Source organism: Chelonoidis abingdonii, chromosome 3 (assembly GCF_003597395.2).
Source record: "Chelonoidis abingdonii isolate Lonesome George chromosome 3, CheloAbing_2.0, whole genome shotgun sequence".
In the NCBI taxonomy this organism is placed as follows: Eukaryota; Metazoa; Chordata; order Testudines; family Testudinidae; genus Chelonoidis; species Chelonoidis abingdonii.
Genome location: NC_133771.1, coordinates 193268541 through 193290180, shown reverse-complemented (window position 1 = coordinate 193290180; position 21640 = coordinate 193268541). Strand labels below are relative to the sequence as shown.

At 44.6% G+C, this 21640-nt stretch overlaps 1 protein-coding gene across 2 annotated transcripts in view; it reads right to left on the bottom strand.

Annotated features, from left to right (window-relative positions):
* Nucleotides 1-21640, bottom strand: part of CFAP36 (cilia and flagella associated protein 36) — a 144950-nt gene that overhangs the window by 41222 nt on the left and 82088 nt on the right. For both annotated transcript variants that reach the window (XM_075064423.1, XM_075064424.1), the window contains exons 6-7: nucleotides 19441-19492; nucleotides 11615-11747 (exon numbers count right to left, since the gene is read on the bottom strand). In XM_075064423.1, coding sequence (XP_074920524.1) covers nucleotides 11615-11747; nucleotides 19441-19492 — 185 coding nt within the window. The remainder of the gene's footprint in view (nucleotides 1-11614; nucleotides 11748-19440; nucleotides 19493-21640) is intronic.

Sequence of the window (21640 nt, the reverse complement as noted above, 5' to 3'; positions counted from 1 at the left end):
TCTCACCCCCAGAGATGTTCCAATAATCTTCTTTCATAGACTTGACTCCTTCCTAGTCTGGGTCCAGCAATCGCTCACACCCCTGTAGTTACTGTCCTTTGTTCCAGTTTCTTTCAGGACTCTTTTTGGGATGGAGAATCCATCTCTTGAGCCAGCTGAAGACAAAACGGAGAGGCTTCCAGGGCCTTTTATATTCTCTCTCTTGTGAGCAGAATCCCCTTTGTTGTTCTGTGCAAAGTCACAGCAACAAGATGTTTGTAGCGACCTGGGCAAGTCACATGCCCATGAATGATTCAGCTTTTTGCAGGCCAACGCCATTGTTTACATGTTAGTTTGAACGTTCCCAGGAAAGCTCAGATGTGGATTGGCGTCTCCCAAAGTCCATTGTCAGTTGAGTGTTTCTTGATTGGGCATTTATTGAGAATAGTCCTTTCTCAAGAAGCTGATCAAATGCTTCACTACACATTGAGATACAAGTATATAGCCAATATTCAAAACTTCAAATACAAAAATGACACACACACACAGCCAGCATAATCATAACCAGCAAACTACAACCTTTCCATATACACCCCACTTGACCTCCTCTGTACAAGACCTGATTCAACCATAGGACTCTGGTTGCAACATTGATCTATAGGGTCACAGTTCATGTCAACAATGTCACAGGCAGGTCCTGCATGGTCTGTTGAACCTTGGGTGGAAGTCCCGAGGCCTGCAGCCAGGAGTTGTGCCTCATGGCTATACCAGAGGACAAAATGTGTGTCACTGAGTCCACAGGATCCACTGAGGCCTGTAAAGAGGTCTGTGCCACTGCTTTGCCCTCCTCCACTATAGCTCCAAACTCCTCCCTGGACTCAGCTGGCACCAGCTCCTTAATCTTGAGCATCAAGTTCCAAGAGTAAAAGCTGTACCTACTCAGAATTGCCTGCTGGTTGGCAATCCTAAGTTAACCCCCCCACACCCCGTAGAGTACACTTTGCACCCAAATAAGTCCAGGCGCTTGGCGTCCTTGGACTTAGGCACTGGGGCTTGTTAACCCTGCCTTTCCTTCTCGTTCACCGCAGCCACCACCAACAAGCAAAGCTGCGGGTGCATGAAGGGGTATTCGTACCCCATAGATGGAACAAAGTACTTCCCCTCCATGCCCTTCGCGGAAGAGGAAAGATCTGCCAAATGGTCTTAGCATTGGCCTGTATGGTCTTGATGAGGGGAAGAGCCACTCTCGATGGACCTTCCGGGGCCAGGATGTCGACAATCAGGTCCTCCGACTCCATCACTTCCTTGGTCTGAAAACCCATGTTTCAGGCCACCCTATAAAGGAGGCCCTGGTGGGCGCGAGTGTCTATGGGGGGCAGTCCAGAGATGAGGAGGCTAATGGAAGAACACGGTCCTCCTATCCCTCTTGCTCTCCAGGAACCTCCTGTACTGTCTCACTGCCTGGGCCAGGCAAACCTGGATTGGGCTCAGGAACTGGGGTTGGTCCCGGGGGGGCAAGGGAATAGTACCTGCTCAGCACCCCTAGGGGCAGGGCAACTGCCATAAGTGTACGGTACCCATGGTTCAGACGTGGCTGAACAGGAATCTTCAGATTGGGTATTCTGTGCCTGGCAGTATGCCCACAGAGCCCAAAATGGCCACTACGCTGGTCCCTGCCACTGCACAGGCCACGGCCCTGCCCCCACCTCAGGCCTTCGATGGCCTGACCGGTGCTGACTCCACTGCGAGTATCTAGACCCCATCTCTGAGTGTGAGGACAGGGACCAGGACCACGATGGAGCTGGTCCGGTGAGCGGCGCTGTGCTGGGGAGCGGTGTCATGAGGCTGGAGAGCAGTGCCGCAATCTGGAGCTTCAGGGGGTTGCTGATTGGTGCTGGGAGCTACACAGTGGGGATCAGTGTGAGGACTGGTGTCTAAGTGGGAGTGCTGGTGTGACCCAGGGCAGTGCCGCGAGTCTGACCAGTGTCGCAAGTACGACCAGCGCTGGGACTGCAAGCGGCACCATGATTCCATCAGCGGTGCCAAGAGACAGAGCATCACCAGTTCGTCTCGAGACGGTGCCACACAATGCGGTACCAGAGGCTTGGCGCAAAGGATGAGTGTCCTCGGTGCTGTCATGGCGATGAGGTCCCTCGCAGCTTCAAAGGCATCCAGGGTGGATGGCAATTCCACCTCCTGGATGACCAGGCCGAGGAGTCCAACTTGTGGAGTCAAAGTCAATGGTGCCATCTCCACAGACTTTGCCACTGGGTGCTCCTCTCTGGGACGTGCCCCATTGGTCGGCTCCAGAGTGGTGGGTCTCTGGGACAGATATCCACTCCTCTCTTGCTTCCAGTGCCGCTTCTGCGTCGGGGAGTGGAAGTGGTGCTGGGTTGATCCTGCTGGTTTCGGCACCAGGAAGCAGCGGTGTCGCGGGTCTCTGCCAGAGTCCTTCTGCAGTGCTGCTTCCACCACTGTCGCCGGGGCGCTGCACACCAATGAGCTTGGTACACCACTGGAGGTTGTGGTCTGAGTGCTGCCTCCATAGGGAGCTGCTTGACGTGAAAGTCTCACTCGTTTGTTGTTCGGGGTGAAACACTTTACAAATCCTGCACTTTTCTGCCTGAGGAGCCTCCCCCAGACACTAAAGCTTTGTGGGAGTTGCCCATTGGCATGGGCTTTTTGCAACGCTTGAACTCCTGAGACTTGGGCATGTAAGCCCCCCAGGGAAATGCAGTCGAGGTGGAAGGTAAACCTGCCAGCCCAACAGCTAACAAACTAACTATAACAACTAAGAACTAACTCAGAAATACAAAGAACAAACAATCAATGCTAGGGAAACGTGAAGAGCTTGCAAAGCAAGACATCACAGTTCCAATGACCGTCACTGGCAGTAAGAAGGAACTGAGGAGGCGCCAGGTCGGCAGGGTCATATATTGAGCACCATGAAGGCACCACTCCAGGGAGCTCCACAGCCAACCCGACGGGAGCTGCTACAGGGAAAACTTTCCAACAACTGTGCACGCACACTTAATTGGAATCGATATAAGCAATCACTCAAAGAAGAATGATGCATTTCTTATTTATTAGATAAGTAATTTTATTTGTTATTTGTGTCAAGCTGTATTTGGATGGAAATTCAGATTAAATGAAAAAATGCACAAAAACATCATTTTATTTTTTTAATGAGATAAAGCTACCTTAAAAGTGCCGGATACCTAAAAAAAAAAAAAAAAAAAAAAAATTTTTTTTTTTTTTTAAAAAAAAAAAACCCTAAAAAAGGGGGGGACAAAAAAAAAAAAAAAAAAAAAAAAAGTTCATCAGAAAGTTTATCAAAACATGTTTTGCATTTAAAATGATTATTTTTATACAAACACAGTATTACCTGTAGTTAGTGAACTGAACCCATTTGTTTCTGCACCATGTCCTTCATGGTGCCAGACTTTAACTCTAGTAGACTTTAGCTCTAGTAGATCTCACCCCCTAACACCTACTTTTTATTCATAGATTGGAAAAGGAAAACAATATTTCCTGCTTTTTCAGCTCCCAATTGTTTCTTAACTTTTAATGAAATAGTAATTGAGCTGCTCTAGTTGAATAAACTGAAATGAAAAAAAAAAAATTCTTTCTGCATCTACAGAAGAGGCCACTGGAGTTCAAAGCTAGCTCAGCACTTCCCCAAACTCTGGTTCCAGATTCTTACCCAGAGATTTCCACCGCATCAGTAGTTTGACTTTCTTTAAAAGTTGGCAAAAAATATGTACTGCTTATTATTTTTGTGTTTAATTTAAATGATTTTAACATAGTATAATAATTTTTGGCCTTAACATAGATTGTCAATTTCAAATTTAATTTTAAATACATTTATTTTTAAAAAATAAACTTGTATTTTAAAAGTCCAATTTAAGTAAAAAATCCAATTTTTATTTTTTAATAGATTTTTATCCATCCTGATTTCAAGAACAGTTCATTTCACTGAACTAAAGTTGTGTGAGAATCAAGCCTCTGTGCACCTATAATCACATCAGTAGATTTTTTATGTGAAGTAGAGGCATACTAAATACGTATTGTGTTAGGACAGGATTCTTAGCTCAAGAAAAAATTGCTGAATAGACAAAGGAAAGACAAAGATATCCTAGCAACAGATGAGAGACGCACAATAAATGCCAAGGAGTTCCTCTACAGTCAACATTATGATTAAGAAAAAGAAACAGATAGTTGAAGACAGTAGAGGTTGTTCCCTGTTGGAACTGTCTTTGGAGTAAATGGCTTTGAAACTTTAAGCTAGTAGAATCCCCTACCAGGTCTCATACAAGGGTATGGATCCCAACAGTAGGGATTTCTTACAAAATCTATCTTTGGACAATACATATTGTGTTTACACCTCAAGCTATCAAAGCAGTAATGTGAGTACAGTTAAAATAAATTAGTATTTTGGTCCACCCCAATCATTGTTAGCAAACAGCTTGCAGAGTCACCAATGTTCATCCAGTTTCAGGATCAATACTACAGGACAGCAGAGTTGCAGGGACTAAGCGAGTATAATTCACAACAAATGTGCTCATTCTGTAGGGAATGCTACAACAATCCCAGAGTTCAAAGTATACAAAGTCTCCCCAATGTGTTTCTCCATCATGATCCGTGTTGTTCACCTTCTCAGCCCAGGGGGTAGACAGAATATGTTCCTCACTGGAACCAAAAACCTGTTCCAAAACCCAAATACCAGCTTCCTTTCTGAGACCCAGATCTCAGATCCTTCCTCCAATACTGAAGGCTGAAACTCTTTTCAGGGTATGGCAGGTAATTTTCCTCCTCAGTGTGAAAGATCACTGGTTTCTTCATCCTCTTGCTTTGGTTGCAGTACAAACACTCCATCAAAGATTCACATCACAATTGTTAACATTCTGTAGCAAATAGCACTGGCTTGATCAGACAACACATACATCATGACCTTTAATAAATATAGTCCTTTTTTTTAAATGACCCAGCTATTTTTCTCTGTGTATCTTGTGCACACTTCAAGTTTGCCTAGAGGAGCACTCAAGGAGGTAAATATATTATGCTGCCAAAAATCAAAAACCTGCTCAAAAAGTAAAATTAAGAGATAAAGAAAGAGATAGCAAACCAACTGATCTTGAACCAACACAGAATGATTCTCTTTGGAGAAAACACAGCTAAGACTGAGTGAACTCTGAACAAGTGATCAACAGTTATGCCTGGTTCTTTAAAAGGGATATTTTCCTACTATATAGAAATGCTGTATAATTAGCAAAGAAAGGTGTAATGCTGACACACATCAGTGATACCAGTCAGTACTGTGTTCTTGGGGAACCAGGGCACAGTATCCAGCCTGTCTGACTCATGAAAGACATCCACCCCCTGCCTGCCTCTGCTTGAACCAAAACTGATCAAAGACTTGCAGAGAGCAGTGAAGGGTGGTGAGAGACACACCTAGACCCCTTCTGACAAGGGTGACAAGATTAAGGAAATTCCCCATGCCTCATCTGCATCAAAGATGGGACAGGGAGGCATTGCCATTAGCATAGAGAATGGAGAACAGAGATTCCAAGGCAAGAACTGCACTGCACTCTGGGACCAGAAAAGCAGGGAAGCACTGCATCATGGGGGATCTCTGCTCCAGATGTTAATGAATCTACGCCTGCACACAGCCAGCTCAGCAGTTATCAGACCAATTCTAGTAATAAATCCTTGATTGATATCCAAAATACTGAAGTTGCCTAATTGCACTGTGAGCTCCCTGCAAGAAACATCACCCATAGCTAGGAGTGATCAGCTTCTATTGTCTAGCCTAAAGGAAACCCTTGGATCATCAGTTTACCCATAAACAAATCTAGTGTTCTCCCTTGAACCAATGTCTTTTCCCTACAAAAAAAACCCTATTCACACTTCAGTAAGTGTTCTGATACATGGACCCAAATACTGCATCTGGTCCACTGGGATTTCATCTTCTCCTGACTGATAGTGCTGGGGACTCTGCCTGTCTCCAGCACTCAGGACCCTGAACTACCACCATCACCTGGAAACCCTGATCAGTTCGAGCTTCGTGGAGCGGTGAGATGCCTCTCTCTCTCTCTGTTTTCCTTTCTACCCCCGGTATTGATCTTTAATAAGGTAACTGTTATGTTGGTTTAGGCTCTCCTTGTGTCCTTATCATTATTATTCAATAAATAACTTTTATGGTTAAGGTGGTTGCTTCTCTCTCTCTCTGAACTCTTTGGTGTTTTTATCTTCCCCGTTTACTCCGCGGCAACGCTTCTTTTACCTAAGCTAAGTAGTGCCCAAAAACACTGTGGAGTTTGCTCATCAAGTGGGTTACTACCAGTACAATTGTGACGTGGAAGTGGGGATAGGGACATGCTGAACCTGTGACATATGAGGGTGGTAGCTTGAAAGTGCTGCTTGGCCCAACCTCTGGAGCCCAAGGTCATATAAGGGAGGTAGCTTGAAGGTGCTGCTTGACACGGTCTGCTCAGACTGTGTGTGTGTGTGTAACTTAAGTCCTGCAGGATAGCTCCATTGGGAAGAGACTGGCAGAAAGGAGAAGTAGAGCTCCACATGAAAACACACGTGACACAAGCAGTACATTGGTAGAAATACAGAACCTCTCCCCTTCCCCCCACACAGAAGAGCAACTCTAATAAATGAGCATATCCCAAAGTAACAGGCAAATCTGGTAACACCAGAGAGACAGAATCAATGCAGTTTTATAAAAACTGATTCTTTAGTGAAAATATAGAGTTTATTAATAACAAACATGTTATATAAATACACACACAGAGGCCAGAATCTTGGCATAATTTAGGATGAAGCCTTTAAAACATGTTAAACAGAAGACGCCATTTTGTGTTTCACTCAGAGGAGCTGTAGTGTAACTACAGCCTCGAGTAACTACAAGCTTTTGCTAAATTATAAAGTAACTTTTCATCTATTTTATATGCTTTATCCCTATACATTATAGAAATCTAATAGATCAAGCTATACTATTTGATATTGTATCACAAGGTAAAATTCTATAAAAGAACCCGTCATTTGCCTAGGCCAGAAAGTACTGAAAAATAGTTCAGACCATGCTGCCTGTTTTAAATAGAAATGTGAGCAATAATATAACTACTCTTTAACTAGGTAGTATTGCCAGGTGTTTGTTTTGAATTTAAAAAGCTGATACATTTAAATGGCATCTTGAAAAGCCAATGTGAAGTATAAATTTTTTAAGTGAACAAAATGAACTATATAAGATAATGAAGTATGGTCAAATGTATGTTTGGCAGTTTCATAGAGAGAGTTTGTACATGAAGCAATCATATTAACTGCATAACTGAAGTGTAGGCGATAATCAAGTACTGGTAAAGAGGTGTGTACAACTGTTTTGTACTATTTCATTAAATGTTATCTCTAACTGGTGACTGACCAAGCAAATGAGTCAAATAACTTTATACTGCTGCATGATTAACTACTAAACAAGACAGAATCATTGAACAATGTGAAGAGACTTTACATAAAGCCTCTGTTCTAAGGTCAAAATGGACATTCCTGCAGACAGCTAAAAATGCGGATGAAAGAGCCTGGAGTTGTGCAAAGTTGGCCAAATGACACCTCCACAAAGGGCCAAGAAAAGTAACTTGTGGAAGTAGATCAATGACTGGCACCAAGAGAGCAGATGATCAACATATGGTCCCATGTATATCTCACAAATTGGTAGAACAGAAGATGTTTTGTATAAAGATACTGGAGTTTCCCAGACAAAATTGCAAGTAGTCATAAAGGAGATGCCTTGTTTTCTCAATGGACGATGGTTAGGGACAGAACTTGTATCCTGGCTGGACATTTCAAATCTTCACCAGAAGCTTGGGTCACTTTCTCATTGGCCCACATCAGCTATATCAAGAAGAGGAACAAGGCCATGCATTCAGCAGAAAAATGTATAAAATGCCCTGAGTTGTTCAACACATTGCTTCATGAAGCAGAAACACTTGGATGAGAGACACTGAACTGGACTGACCAGCAAGAGCACCCCCAGCTTGGCAACAACGAAAGTCTTGTCGCTAACACCCTATTAATTCTGTCTTTGAGAGTTCTGTCTAAGAAGATTGTTGAGAAATCTGGAAAGAGAGTAAGAATACTGCTGACATAAAAAGTTGAGTGAATAACCTGAATGCACTCCATCAATCTTGAGAAACCAGTCACTGCAACTGTGATGCTGAGCTGGAGAACCCACCTTCATGCCAGACCAATTGATAAGTAGAAAAATAACTTTTATACATATATTGTTTTCCTAAGTGGTGACTTGGTTATGTTTAGCTAAATGCTTCTCAGAAAGTACAAACCTAAGTTAAAATCCTCTGAATGACTAAAATGTATGATGCGTATTTGTGTTTCACTAACAAGTTTAGTCTTAGTTATCTAAAAGGTATGCTAAATCAATAAGTAATTAAGAACACTGAGGCGGGAGAAACTAATTACACTTAAACTAAGCATTATTGGCATATGCGCAATGTATCCAGCCATTTAATGGCATCATAATCACCCAAGTGGAGAGCCAGCAGCCTGCCATTGAAATAAATAGCAGGCACTCAACAATGATATATGACAGTCTGAAGCTGACCACAGCCGCGTTGCAGGTCATTAGAAAAATCCCATTTAAAGAGATTGGCCACATAGTTGCCCTGTCCTGTTTGAAACCAGTTCAGAGATGACCACAGGTGCCTTGGCAGATCAAAACCTGGTAGACAGATGGTTGGGTCAGTGATGAGAGAGTGATTAATGACTGTCATCGCTGACCACTCATTGTGCTAAGCAGATTCCACCATCATGTCCTTTGGTGGCATAAATGACCATAAAGGGCATCTAAAAGACAGGTGAGCTGGTGATAGGTCAAAGAGGTCTGTATACAATGGCACGTCGCTATTCTCACAGATCTTAGCCAGCAGCATGACAGAGGTGTTTTCACGGCAACTATGGGGTGGTACTATGTTGCTAAGTATCGGTAGCCATGGCAAGGGAGTTGCCCATAAAGTCCCAGTAACAATACGAATAGCTTTGTTAAGCTCTACATCAACCAGTCTCGTGTTAGAAGAGTGACACCAGACAGGAGTTCAGTACTCCGCTGTTGAATAGCAGAGGGCAAGGGCTAATGATCTAAGTGTCCAGATGCTAGCAACCCAGGTTCAACTGGCCAATTTTCTGAGCAGGTTGTTCCAAGTGCTGACTTTTGCTGCTGTCTTCCTCAAGTGGTTGCAGCATGTTAATGTCACACCAAGGTAAAATGGACTTGGATTATGACACAGTGTGACAGGATGTGAATGACCACTGCAGCGCTTCCTGCTGGATGTCCTAGGGATCAACTCTGCTAACCAGTGTACCCTTTTCTGGTGGCATCTCACCACCATCACTTTGCTCCCAGGACTGTGGCATCCTCTTCATGACACAGCCATCTCCCTGTGCCACACTCCACGGTCCTCAGTTCCGGGGGATCTGCAATCAGCTGTGCAGCCACTTCCCTCAGTGGCAACTACAGCCCAGTGTCTGGCAACTTCTCAGTAGCGAGGGGCTGGGGGACCTGGGCCCATCCACTACTCTGAGTCCCACCCACTACTGTAGATGGCCACCACTTGCTGCATCCCCTCTGACTCCTTAGTAGATCTCCTTGGGTCAGTTCCCCATAGCCCCGGCACCCTCTTTGCCCTTGCCTCCAGGCCTCAGCCTGCAGATCCCTGCAGCCCGTGAGAAGCTGCCTTTGGTTCCCTGGGTTTCTGCCTGCAGCACTGCTCTGTCCGGGGTGCTTGCTGCTTTCAGCCTGCAAGACAGCCAGTTCTCCTACCTCAAGGTCCAGGGAGTAACTGAAGCTGCTCTGCTCTGCAGCCCAGTCCTGATTGGCTGCTCCTCGCAGTCCCTCTCTGATTGGCCGCCTCCTGCGCAGCCTCCCAAGGGCTCTATTAACCCCTTAGAGCCTACTGTGGGGGCAGGCACCTCATCACATGCAGGTGTTGGCCATTGAGGAAAACGTTTAACTTCTGGCTTGCATTTGCATTGTGCAGACAGAATACACTAGAAACAGTCTCAGAAATGCTCAGTTGCAGGCACCATCAACTACAATAATCTGCCATGAGCTTCATAACTTCATTCAAAACCGTGTCAATTTTAGCTGGATAGATAAACTTGCACGAGCGTTAGTTGGCACGTTGTTGAAGTACAGGTTGAACAGTATCAGTGAAAGAACTAAGCCTCGAGAAAGACTGTTGATCTGACAATTCCAGAAACTACAGCAGTTGCCCATGTGTACTCTAAACTGCCTGTTTGGAGAAAGAGCTCTACTACTTGAACCACCCAATGCAGGGCAACTTGAGAGAGTTTAAACAAAGGGCCTCTGTGCCAAACTGTATCATTGGCAGCAGTCAAATCCAGGAAGACTGCTTCCATCTTTAGATTTTGTAGAAAACCATTTTCGATAAAGGTGGTGGTGGATTTGATCACAGGTGTTGCATCCTTTTCTAACCCCTGCCTGCTCAACTTTCAAGACATCGTCCAAATACGGAGTGATTTGTTGGAGGATCAAATGCTCAAACACCTTGAAATACACTGACAGCAAGGATACTGGATGGTAACTCAACACGTTGTAGGGGTTCCTGCCCAACTAAGCCTACTACTACTTGTAATAGGTAATTTTGCTTCCCAATAGCAAAAGTTACTGTGAGAAACCCCTAGAAGTCACACAGATGTGGTCAAGACAACTGACAACTTCTTAGACAAAGGAGCAGCAGCTTTGAATTGGCTTGTAAACTAGAGAATTTATCACTATTTGAACCTTTGGTTAAAGTGGTATAAGAGCCCACCATCACTGGTGAAATCCCAGTGAAATTAGAATCTCCATATTATGTTTTGGTTTTAATGTGAGAATTTTGTGTGGTGTAAGTGGCAAAGCTAGGGTATGAATATTACCTGGACAAGGTAATTTTGAACTGAATTAACATTCATTGACAATTAGGTAACTTATTTAAATTTCTAAATTCTACTGCAGAATTGTTTGGATGAACAGACATGGGCAGTTCCATAATTCCACTGGCATATAAACTTGATTGAAAATAAGAATCTATTTCTAAGGATCCATAGTTCCATGTTGATAGCAAAGTCACCCACCAAGACTAGCACAGAATTAGGCTAAAAGTTTGCCTTTGTAACAAGATTGTGATATGACTCTGAATTAACTCAACTGATTTATTATCTCTTCAAAATTGTAACATTCTACACTGAGGTCAATTTTTAACATTGTGAACATCTAATCTTTTGCTTTCTGCAATTTCTTATATACTTTAAAAGCTATTTTGGCTAAGACAACTCATAAAATTATAATAATTTTCTAGTCTGTTCATTAGCCAAGGAGCACAGAAGTACAGTAAGAAACCTAGTAGAGGTAACTGGTTAATTAAATTATTATATTAATTATACAAATTATAAATTTGTTTTATAACCTCTCTTTTTCATTTTATTTCTTTTTTTTCCAAGTATGTGAAAGACAAACTTCTTAGCTGAAAAATTAAGACTCCTATTTCTCTATAATGAGTAGAGATGAGCAGGCTAATTATAATGTAATACATAAAATACTTTCAAGTAACATTACCTAATGATAATTTTGCAATGTCTTCAAAATCATCAACTCTCTCAATATCTTCAGTGGATTCCTTATCTTTTGCTGCTCTTGAATATCCGGGACAGTCGTATGTAACATCTGATGACTTCAATTTATCATGTGTCTTAGAATTAAAAACAAGAGAGTTTGTTACATTTTCTAATAATGTATCTTAGGCATTAAAAATATCAAACAAGAATAAAATATGAACTGTTGGATTGTCAGAGATGGTTATTAACTTTTTGATGAATTATTAATGCTGTCGCGCCCACGTGCTATACTATGGAGGTAAAAAAGAGAAAACGCTTTACTCACTACTAACAGGAAGTCGCCTACTGACTCACTACCATAAAGTAAAAGACTTGAGTTTAATTCAAGACATTCCTCCTAACCCAGAACCACTGAAATTTAGAATTTCAGGTAGGTTGGTGTTTGCCTCCATGCCATATAAAGAGATTTGATGCCATACTTCATGTGTGACTATGTGGGCAGACTTCTGCTGTTCTACCATTAATATATTAGAGAAATACGAACCTGAATCAGGAGACAGGGGCATGTCTGTGTGTCTGTAGAAAAGATACCACAATAGCAGATACCACAATAGCAGAACTTTAGTTAATGGAAAGGAAAATCTGTTACCCAATGATATCCTTTTGGGGAAAAATCTCTCCTCCATTCTGAGACATTTGGGCTTGCCTCTCACACTCTTAGTCGTTGCAAATCCTCCATACTGAGGGGCACAATCTAAAGGCGGGGGGCTGTGACCAACCATCTCCTGTGCCCAGCAACCCCTCCCCCCACCCTGTGCCCAGGCTGAGGCCATCGCTCACTCTCTGCCCCACCAGAGTTATCTGTGTGGGGAGGGAGACTCTGTCCTTCTCCTGCTGTGCCACCCCCTTCCCCAACTTGTTTGACTGCTGTCCTTGGCAGCTGGGCCTGGGCAGGGAGTGGGAGGGAGCTGCTTTTCACATGGCTCAACGTAACTGCTCCAGGTCACTGATCTGTGCAGCACAGCAGCTCCTGAGAAAGAGCCTGGCAGTGGCAGCAGGCCACCCCCCCAACTTGGGCCAGCTGCTGGAAATGGGCCAAGCGAACCAGAAACATGCCAGGGAGAAGAGGAAACTCTGGCTTGCTCGGCCCCTGTCTCTGCAGCCGGGCCTGGGCGGGGGTAGAGGTGAGGGAAAGGGGGAGGGCACATGGCCCGCCATTGCCAGACTCTTTCTCAGGCAGCAGCTGTGCTGCACAGAGCAGCAACCCATAGTGGCTGGCATGAGTGGCAGCTGGCCCCACCCCCTCTGCTCCCTGTCTGGGCCCAGGTTCCAGGGACAAGGACCAAGCATGACAGAAGGCAGACACAGAAGAAGAAGGACAAAATCCCTTCTCCCTTCACCAAGCCAATCTGGGGGGACATTTCACCTCATATGCCCCTCCTACACATCACATCTGCTAGAGGCAGTTCAGATTTGTCCACAGAACTGCAAGGCTTACCCCATCCACACCATCATCAGGCCAGAAAAGCTGTACAGAAACACTAAATTCTTTTTGGTAGATAACTCTAAACAGAAATGCTTTCTTCAACTATGAAACTATATACAGCACACTCCCATTTATCCCAACGGCCTAGAGGGTATCCAAAACTTTCAGATAACCAGTGTTCAGTTAAATAGAAAAGCTATTGTGAGCACTTTTTCTTTTCAAAATTGTCCTGCCAAGCTGCTGCTGAAATAGGATTAGGTCACAGTAACTGCAAATAATCATTCAGAACCACTAAACAAATACAAAGTTGTTGATTAATTAATTGAGAAGTGACTGGCAGGTAATAAACATAAACCTACATGGGCAAAACACTGTGGATTCTGTAACTAGATTTTTGAAAAAAGGTAAGTTCAAATAACTGGAATCATACTGTATATATATGGATCTGGAAAAAGACTGCTGTACTGATACCTGAAGAGCATATCTCAAGTGGGGCAGACTGAGGTAGAAATGGAGCCCCAAAAGAAAAATCTTCAGGTAACAAATTTTCCATTCTGGCTCCTGATGTCAACCTCAGTTCTCAGATATCTGGTATGTAGCTAGCTATAAGGAAAGATAGTTGGAATGAAGGGATAAGAAAGAAGGTTCTCCCTTTCCTAAAATTAGCAGCTTTAATCTTTTGGGACCACTGGGTGGAACACTTTCCTGACAAATGCTACTGCTACTAGGAATGGAAGGCCAATCCTGTCATGTTTTATAAAGGTATTGATGGACAATCGGGTGTCCAGTTTCGGATTTACTTAGATATGGCTGTTGTCCTTTCTGTCCAGGCAGCAGCAAAGGAATGTATTGAGTGGATTCCTATTCCTCCTGGGTCCAGTTCATCTGCAGCTGCATACTGTTTGATGATGTAGCACTTAATTCAGCAAAATATGAAGGATTTAGATGCTTTTAGGCCACACATTTAGGCGCAAAAACAGATAAGGATGATTTCCCGAAATGATCAGTTGCACTAAGGTAAATTTAAGTAGCTCTTTTCAAATCTAACATGTGAGATGCTTTTTCTTTGGACTCTAGGAAGAATGATCTCCTGTGATATAGGAAAGAGAAATTATTATGTAACAAATTACTCTAGAGTACAAAGAATACACGTTCATGAAATACGCGGTATGGTATGTGTCTTCTAACAGCAGAGGATTTGTAACTCTGCTCACCAGTGTGACTGTGAACAGGAAGCACGTCTTTAGGAAGAGGCAATAAAGGAAATTAGATGCCATAAGTTTGAATGGATGGGATGTCCAAGCACTGCAAACAGGTTCCAGGCTGGGGAGGTGGAAAATGCATTGTGATGGCAGCATGTTCTCGCTCATTTTAACTAGGGAAGGGGACTTTTTGTGGGGTGTGCAGCAGGAGGGTAGAATACTCTGGGTCAACAGTGGGAAACAGAATGGTTGGGGCACCTGTAGAGGGCAGGAGCTGGAAAATAGTTTGGGGAAAACAGTAAACAAAAACAAACAAGTTGTATACTTTTCAAGATTTGTTTATATGTTGTCTGTCTTGTATAGTTAGATTTTAAGTCCTTTGGAGGCTCAACTGTTTGTACTGTACCGAGCACAATGGACCCTCAATCTCTGTAGGGCCTCTAGGTACTATTGTTATACAAATAATGATGATGACTTGGTTTAGACAGATGTATTGGAACCCTCACATCCCTGAACGATCTACCAGAGACTTGGATGAGTCTGCATTTGAGATTGTTCTTAGAACTAAGATGTAAATTGCAAGTATGTGTGAAGTTTTATGTCAAAATCAAGGCCATCTAGTAAGAAATCCAGCAGAATTTGGATGATTGGTTTCTGAGGGTTGATCTTACTAATAGTGACAACAGGAACAGAATTTTGTCCCCCTTTTGTGGAAGCCAAAACAGTGGAAGGCTTGCAAGAGATTAGGAAAGTCTCATACTTTGGAAGGATCTTGTTCAGGACTTGCCATTCAACAGCCAACTGTCACATTCAGTTACTCTGGATTGGAATGCAGGAGCAAGGCCTGCAATAGAAGATCCTCTCTGCTGAACAGACAGACTGGGGACTTCTATGACACTTCCACTTGGTATGTATGTGAATCGGTTTCCTTTGCCAGTGTGGGGTGATGAAAATAACCACATTTCCCCTTTTCCAGTTTACTGAGTTCACTCTTCATCGCATTAGAAGAGAGAAAGCATAAAAAGCAAATTCAGCCATCTCTGTGCCAAAGCCTTTGTTCCCAGATATCTAGGATCTGCTTACTTGGTGAAGAACTTTGTCACATTTCAACTGGCTAATAGCTCATAGTTTAGCCAGTCCACGTTTGTGTCCAGTTGTGACGAAGTGGGACTGGTTTTAATGTTCCCTCTGAATACTGTGGGGGGGCTTCAGCTCTGGCCAACCCTCTGTCGCCTAGCAACTAATGGCCAGGCCCTTCCCCCCTGCAAGGGGATGCTAAAGGTGTTGGAGACAGAGAGATCAAGTGACCTCCTGGCCCAGGAAAGAGCGACAGCCCAGAGAGGAGGGGTTGGAGGGGGGTTGGTAGTTTTTGGAAGCTGGTTGGAAAATGGAGGGGAGCTCTGAGGAGGCTCGGGCCTCCCAGCAGGGCTGTGGCCTCCCTGAGGCCCCAAATGGACCTAAGGGGGGTCTTGCTGTCTGTACTGGCAAGACCTGTTTTGGACTGTGTTCCTGTCATCTAAATAAACCTCTGTTTTACTGGCTGGCTGAGAGTCATGTCTGACTGCAAGGTGGGGGTGCAGGACCCTCTGGCTTCCCCAGGACCCTGACTGGGTGGACTCGCTGTGGGAAGCACACGGAGGGGCACATGCTGAATGGGAAGCTTTACCAAATTTTCAGGTCATAGGGGACAAAGTTTCTGTCCTGAAAAGATGTATGCATTCTCTCTAATCAGATCAATGTTATTCTGGGGACCCTCCTGAGCACAAACTGCTAGTTCAAGTGCTTGCTGATGTTGATTCCATTTTAGATGCGTGTGCACCCAAGGGCACAGTTGCTGGAATTTTTTGTCTTTAGCGGTATCTGTAGAGCTGGCTGTGGCGCCCTCTGGAGTTCTGCACTCATGCACTGGTATATGAGGTGCCACCGGCCCTACGCCCTCTCAGTTCTTTCTTACTGCTGGTGACAGCTGGATAGAGTGCCTTCATCTTGCTTTGCAAGTGTGATAGCAGTTCTTACAGACTGTTGACGGTCTTCTTTGTTACATATAGTTGTCAGCTAATTAGTCATTAAATGTTAGGTGTTAGTTTAGTTAGTTAGAGACCCAGCAGGGACTGTGCCCCGGGGCAGGGCATACCCCGTTCACCAGACTTCAAACTGTGTTCATCATGAAACAGGCCAATGTGTGTGACACCCACAGCAGCTGCTTGAAGTGCTTGGGAGAGTCACACATAAATGAGAAGTGCAGAATTTGTAAAAACATTAATTCCAGGACTCAGAAAGAGTGGGATATTCGACTAAAGGCCCTCCTCATGGAGGCTGCACTTCGCCCAGCACTAGAGCCTTCCAATCTGACTCTGTGCCCTTCACTATGCCAGTGCTAGCCCAATGAAACTCTTGGGGCATATCAATGATATCAGGGCCATACTCTCACCACTCCTCCCAGGCTGCTGCGGATAAGCCACCTCATGCCAGTGCCGTGCTCAGAGCACAGTGCAGACTCCAGCACAGGGTTAAGAGAGCAGGTGTGGATGCCTAAGTTGCCATCCCCAGAAGGGGAAAGTGCCCTGTTTCCTCCCCCCCACAATGCCTTCATTGTCTTCGTCACCGAATGAGGTGGTGGCAAGCCCTTCCCATGCTAGCCTTCCCGATAACTAAGCAGCACCAAGCTCTCCTCAGAAAGATGGCTTCCATCCTAAACCTGGAAGTCGAGGAGCTGGCAGAGCAATTGGACATTCCCTTTGACGTGCTATTGGCTGCTCTCGCAGCATGGGTTGCACTGCCAGTCCATCAAGGAGTTCTCAAGATTGCTAAAGTGCTATGACAAACCCCCTCATCCATTCCACCCACTTCCAAATGGGCAGAAAAGTATTATACGCCTGCAAAGGGGAATGAGTACCTGTATACCCACCCGCCCCCTGGGTCGCTCATTGTATCAACCAAAGGGACATGCCTAAGAATAAGGATGCCAAGCGACTGAACTTTTTGGCAGCTGCCACTCTGGCTGAAGCTGCTATCCCAGAACCGCACCAGGCTTCTGCACCTGACAGCTTGGTTGCTGCATGGCTGAATGCAGAGGAACAGGAGTGCTCGGCCCATGTCCAAATGGTTCTGTTGGGCAGCAGGAAGCCCTCCACCAGGGCAACCTACCTGGCCAAATGGAAATGGTTTACATGTTGGGCCTTGAAACACGGTCTTCACTGCAGTTGATCCTAGATTACCTTCTGCATCTCAAGCTCCAGGGCTTGTCTTTTTCGTAGATCAAGGTACACTTGGCAGCCATTTCGGTCTTCCACCCTCCGTTTCGGCAGGACAGTCTTTGCTCATGACATCATGGTCCGGTTTCTAAAAGGTCTGAAGGCGGCTATACCCGCAGGTCCACGACTCATCCCTCCTTGAGACTTGAACCTTGTGCTGTCAAGGCTCATGGAACCCCAATTTCAACTGCTTGTTCCCTTCTTCTGCTCTCTTGGAAGGCCTCATTCTTGGTGGCAATAACATCAGCCCATAGGGTCTCTGGGATTAGAGCACCTACCTCAGAGTTGCCCTACACGGTGTTCTACAAAGACAAGGTTCAGCTGCGGCCACACCCAGATTTCCTGCCCAATGTAGTTTCGCAGTTTCATACCAACCAGGATATATACTTCCTGGTTTTCTTTCCAAAACCTCGTAAGTCATATGAGGAGTGGAGATTACATTCTCTGGACATCAAGACAGCACTAGCCTTTTACCTCAAAAGGACTAAGCCATTCCGTAAGTCGACACAGCTATTCAACATGGCAGCAGACAGAATGAAGGGCCTTCCTGTATCTGCCCAGAGAATTTCATCACCACTTGCATCCATTTGTGTTATGAACAGGCGAAAGTGCCACCACTGGTGACTGTAGCAGCTGTTTCAACCAGAGCGCAAGCTTGTCAGCAGCCTTCCTAGTCCAGGTGCCGATTCTGGACATCTGCAGGGATGCTACTTGGTCATCCATCCATACATTCATGTCCCATTATGCGATCACCCAGCAAGTCCGGGACGATGCTGGCTTCGGTAGAGCAGTGTTGCAAACCGCATGACCATAAACTCAGAGCCCACCTCCAGGGATACTGCTTGTGAGTCACCTAAAATGGAATCAACATGAGCAAGCACTCAAAAAAGAAAAAACGGTTACCTACCTTTAGTAACTGTTGCTCTTTGAGAGGTGTTGTTCATGTCCATTCCTTTACCCACCCTTCCACCCCTCTGTCGGAGTTGCCAGCAAGAAGGAACTGAGAGGGCATAGGGCCAGTGGTGCCTCATATACCAGCGCATGAGTGTGGAGCAGATACTGCTAAGACAAAAAATTCCGACAACTATGCACATGGGCGCGCACATATCTAGAATGGAAAGGATATAAGCAACACATCCCAAAGAACAACAGTTACGAAAGGCAAGTAACTGTTTTTTGTGCCAAGCTAAGTACAGCAACTCTGGTCATGCACACACCTACTAGACAGTAAGATGAGTACAATACAACTGCTAAAGCTTACCTGTACTGAAATAAAGTATCAAAGAACCATAGTTATAAACATTTTGGCACACAGTTAGATTGTAAACACTTCAGAACAGTGACTGTTTTTGTCTGTGTTTGTACAGCATCTTGCACAATTGGGCCCTGATTCTGATTAGAATCTCTGGTCACTATTACAACATAAATATTACATAATGGACATCAAAACCATTTTTCAAACTGAATAACTGCAACTGAGAATAAAAAATGGCATCACCAGTGCCCCTCTCCTCTTCCTGTGGTGGGTAGACAGGGTGAGTTATTTGTTCGTTTTCTCCAAACACCACATCTCTCAGTTGGCCATTTGATAGAAACACATGCTTTATTTGCACTTCTTCTTTAACACGGAAGGGAGACGTCATTGGGCTGCCTCCCCCATGATGTTAAGACCATCACGCATATCACTGATGTTAATAATGTCATGAGAATGCACTCAAATAAAAGGAAGAGACATAGAAACTTCAAAAGCAAAGACAGTTTAATTTATAATGGCAACAAGGAGACTTTTCCATGACTGAAAGTTGCTATCGAGGACAAAAATATTGAGGAGCTTATTACTTAATCATCACAACTGATTTTATGTGTATGTAAAAAATGCACTCACCTCTTTAGACCTTTTCCTTTCTTGCTCCATTTCATACTCTTCCTTAGACTTCCTGTAATACAAAAAAATTGAGTAAATATGCAAGAGTCCTGCATATAAAAGTGATTCATATTGATTTAGCACTGCTTAAACACTCCAGGAACAATCTAAGGATAACAGTGATAAACCACCAAAGCCTCCAAAATCTTTGATGACTTCAATTAAAAGCAGGAGTTGGCAACCTTCAGCATGCAGCCCATTAGAGTAATCCACTGGCGGGCCATGAGACATTTTGTTCACATTGACCGTCCGCAGGCATGGCCCCTCGCAGCTCCTATTGGCTGGGAACGGTGAACCACGGCCACTGGGAGCTGCAGGGGGGCCGTGCCTGTGGCCAGTCAACATAAACAAAATGTCTCGTGGCCCACCAACGGATTACCCTGATGGGCCACATGCCAAAAGTTGCCGACCCCTGATTAAAAGGGTACCCTCAATAGAAATAGAGAGCTATGACAGACAGACAGACATTCTGAGAAACTATAGGCCTCATTCTCCTCTGTGCAGAACTAATCTGCATAGGAGAGTTTCCTGGGAATTCCTCGTTTGGGTGATAGATTCCCCCAGCATATTACCCAAGCAAGAAGATGGGGGTTCCACTCCTTTTAGTCACAGATAACCTGAGAGCCACACAAAAGACAGGGCACCTCTCAAAAAATATACATTGCCTCTTGCCTCCATCTGGTTATGGGCACTACCTGCTCTCTTTTATGATCATGAATGCCCTTCACCACTCTCTGAAGGGCAGAAGGTAGGGAGTTTCCACAACACAGAGGGGAAATATCATATAGTAATACAGCCTCAGACTAGTTGTGCTGGTTTTTGTTGACCCAGTTGCTTGCCACTTTTTTTTTTTTTTTTTTTGGAGGGGGCGTGATCTGGAGGAGCCATACCCGCTCTCTCATGCCAACTCAACTGAGCTGGAGCTCTGCAAAAGCCCCTGCACAGGAGCTACAATAAGTTGTGGGAAAGAGGAAAGCATGGTGCAAAAACAGAACTCAAATCATCTAAGGGATCAGTATCCCATCCAAACATGATCACAGAGAGGAGCACGGTATTCTGTTGATGCAAAGGAGCCATAATGCCGCTCTAACAAGGCAGCCGAGAATTGTCCCAACCATTGGGAGTTAAGGGAGTTAACTGTTACGGGAGTGCCCAGAAGAAGAGGGCATAGCAAGAGTGCTCCTATATTCTAGCAATCCCTTAATGATGGAAGATGCCTTACTAGCTAGTGCAAGCTAAAGACACCTGGCTCAGGAGGCTGGGATGGAATGGGATGGGAAGAGGGAGGAATATTAAAGTGGCACACCATTTGGTACTGCTAAAGTAGATTAGCCAGAGCTGAGGATTCAACCCTTAGCCTCTAGAAACATCTGTGGGTTTTTTTCCCCATAAGCAACTAGTATTTACATCCTCTCATGATTAGACCTTTAACAAGAAAGAACAGTTACTTACTCTTCAGTAACTGTGGTTTTTTGAGAGTAGTGAGTGTGGATCCTTCTGTACATGCACATGCACCTGAACTTGAAATCTTTTGCACAGCAATGTCGAAGGGCTGCACATGTGTCTTGTGCCTCCCCTCAAGCTCCTGGATGGCAGCATGGTCCCAGCCCTGCCTCAGTTCCCTTGCAACTCAAAGCCCATCATAGCAAAGGACTTCAAAAACAGGAAAGGAGGGCAGGTTGTGGGATCCATACTGAGTAAAACATCTTGAAGAACCAAAATTATTGTAGGTAAATAACTGTTATTTCATTGAGTATGTATCAGTGTGGATTCCACTGTAGATGACTGGCAAGCAGTATCCTCCTCAGGAGGTGGGCAGAAGAGCCAGAAGCATCAGTTGAATAGAGATGGAAGTTCAGTTCTCCTAAACTTTGCATCTGCTCTGGCAGCCAAACTCAGTGCGTAATGCTTGACAAACGCGATCAAACTGCTCCATGTAGCAGTTTCACGTGGCCTGTATACCCTGTCACCCCTTGGAGTGGGGAAATGGGCACTCGTGCCCCATGTGTCATTTCACCATGGCTGCCTTTAGCCTCTTGGCTGCGTGGCCTAGTGGCCAGAGGTAATATGGCTCCCCCTAGACTCAGGGCTGTGAGGTCTAGAGGCCAGAGTCAATATGGCTGCCCTTAAGCTCAGGGCTGTGTGATGTAGCAGCCAGAGT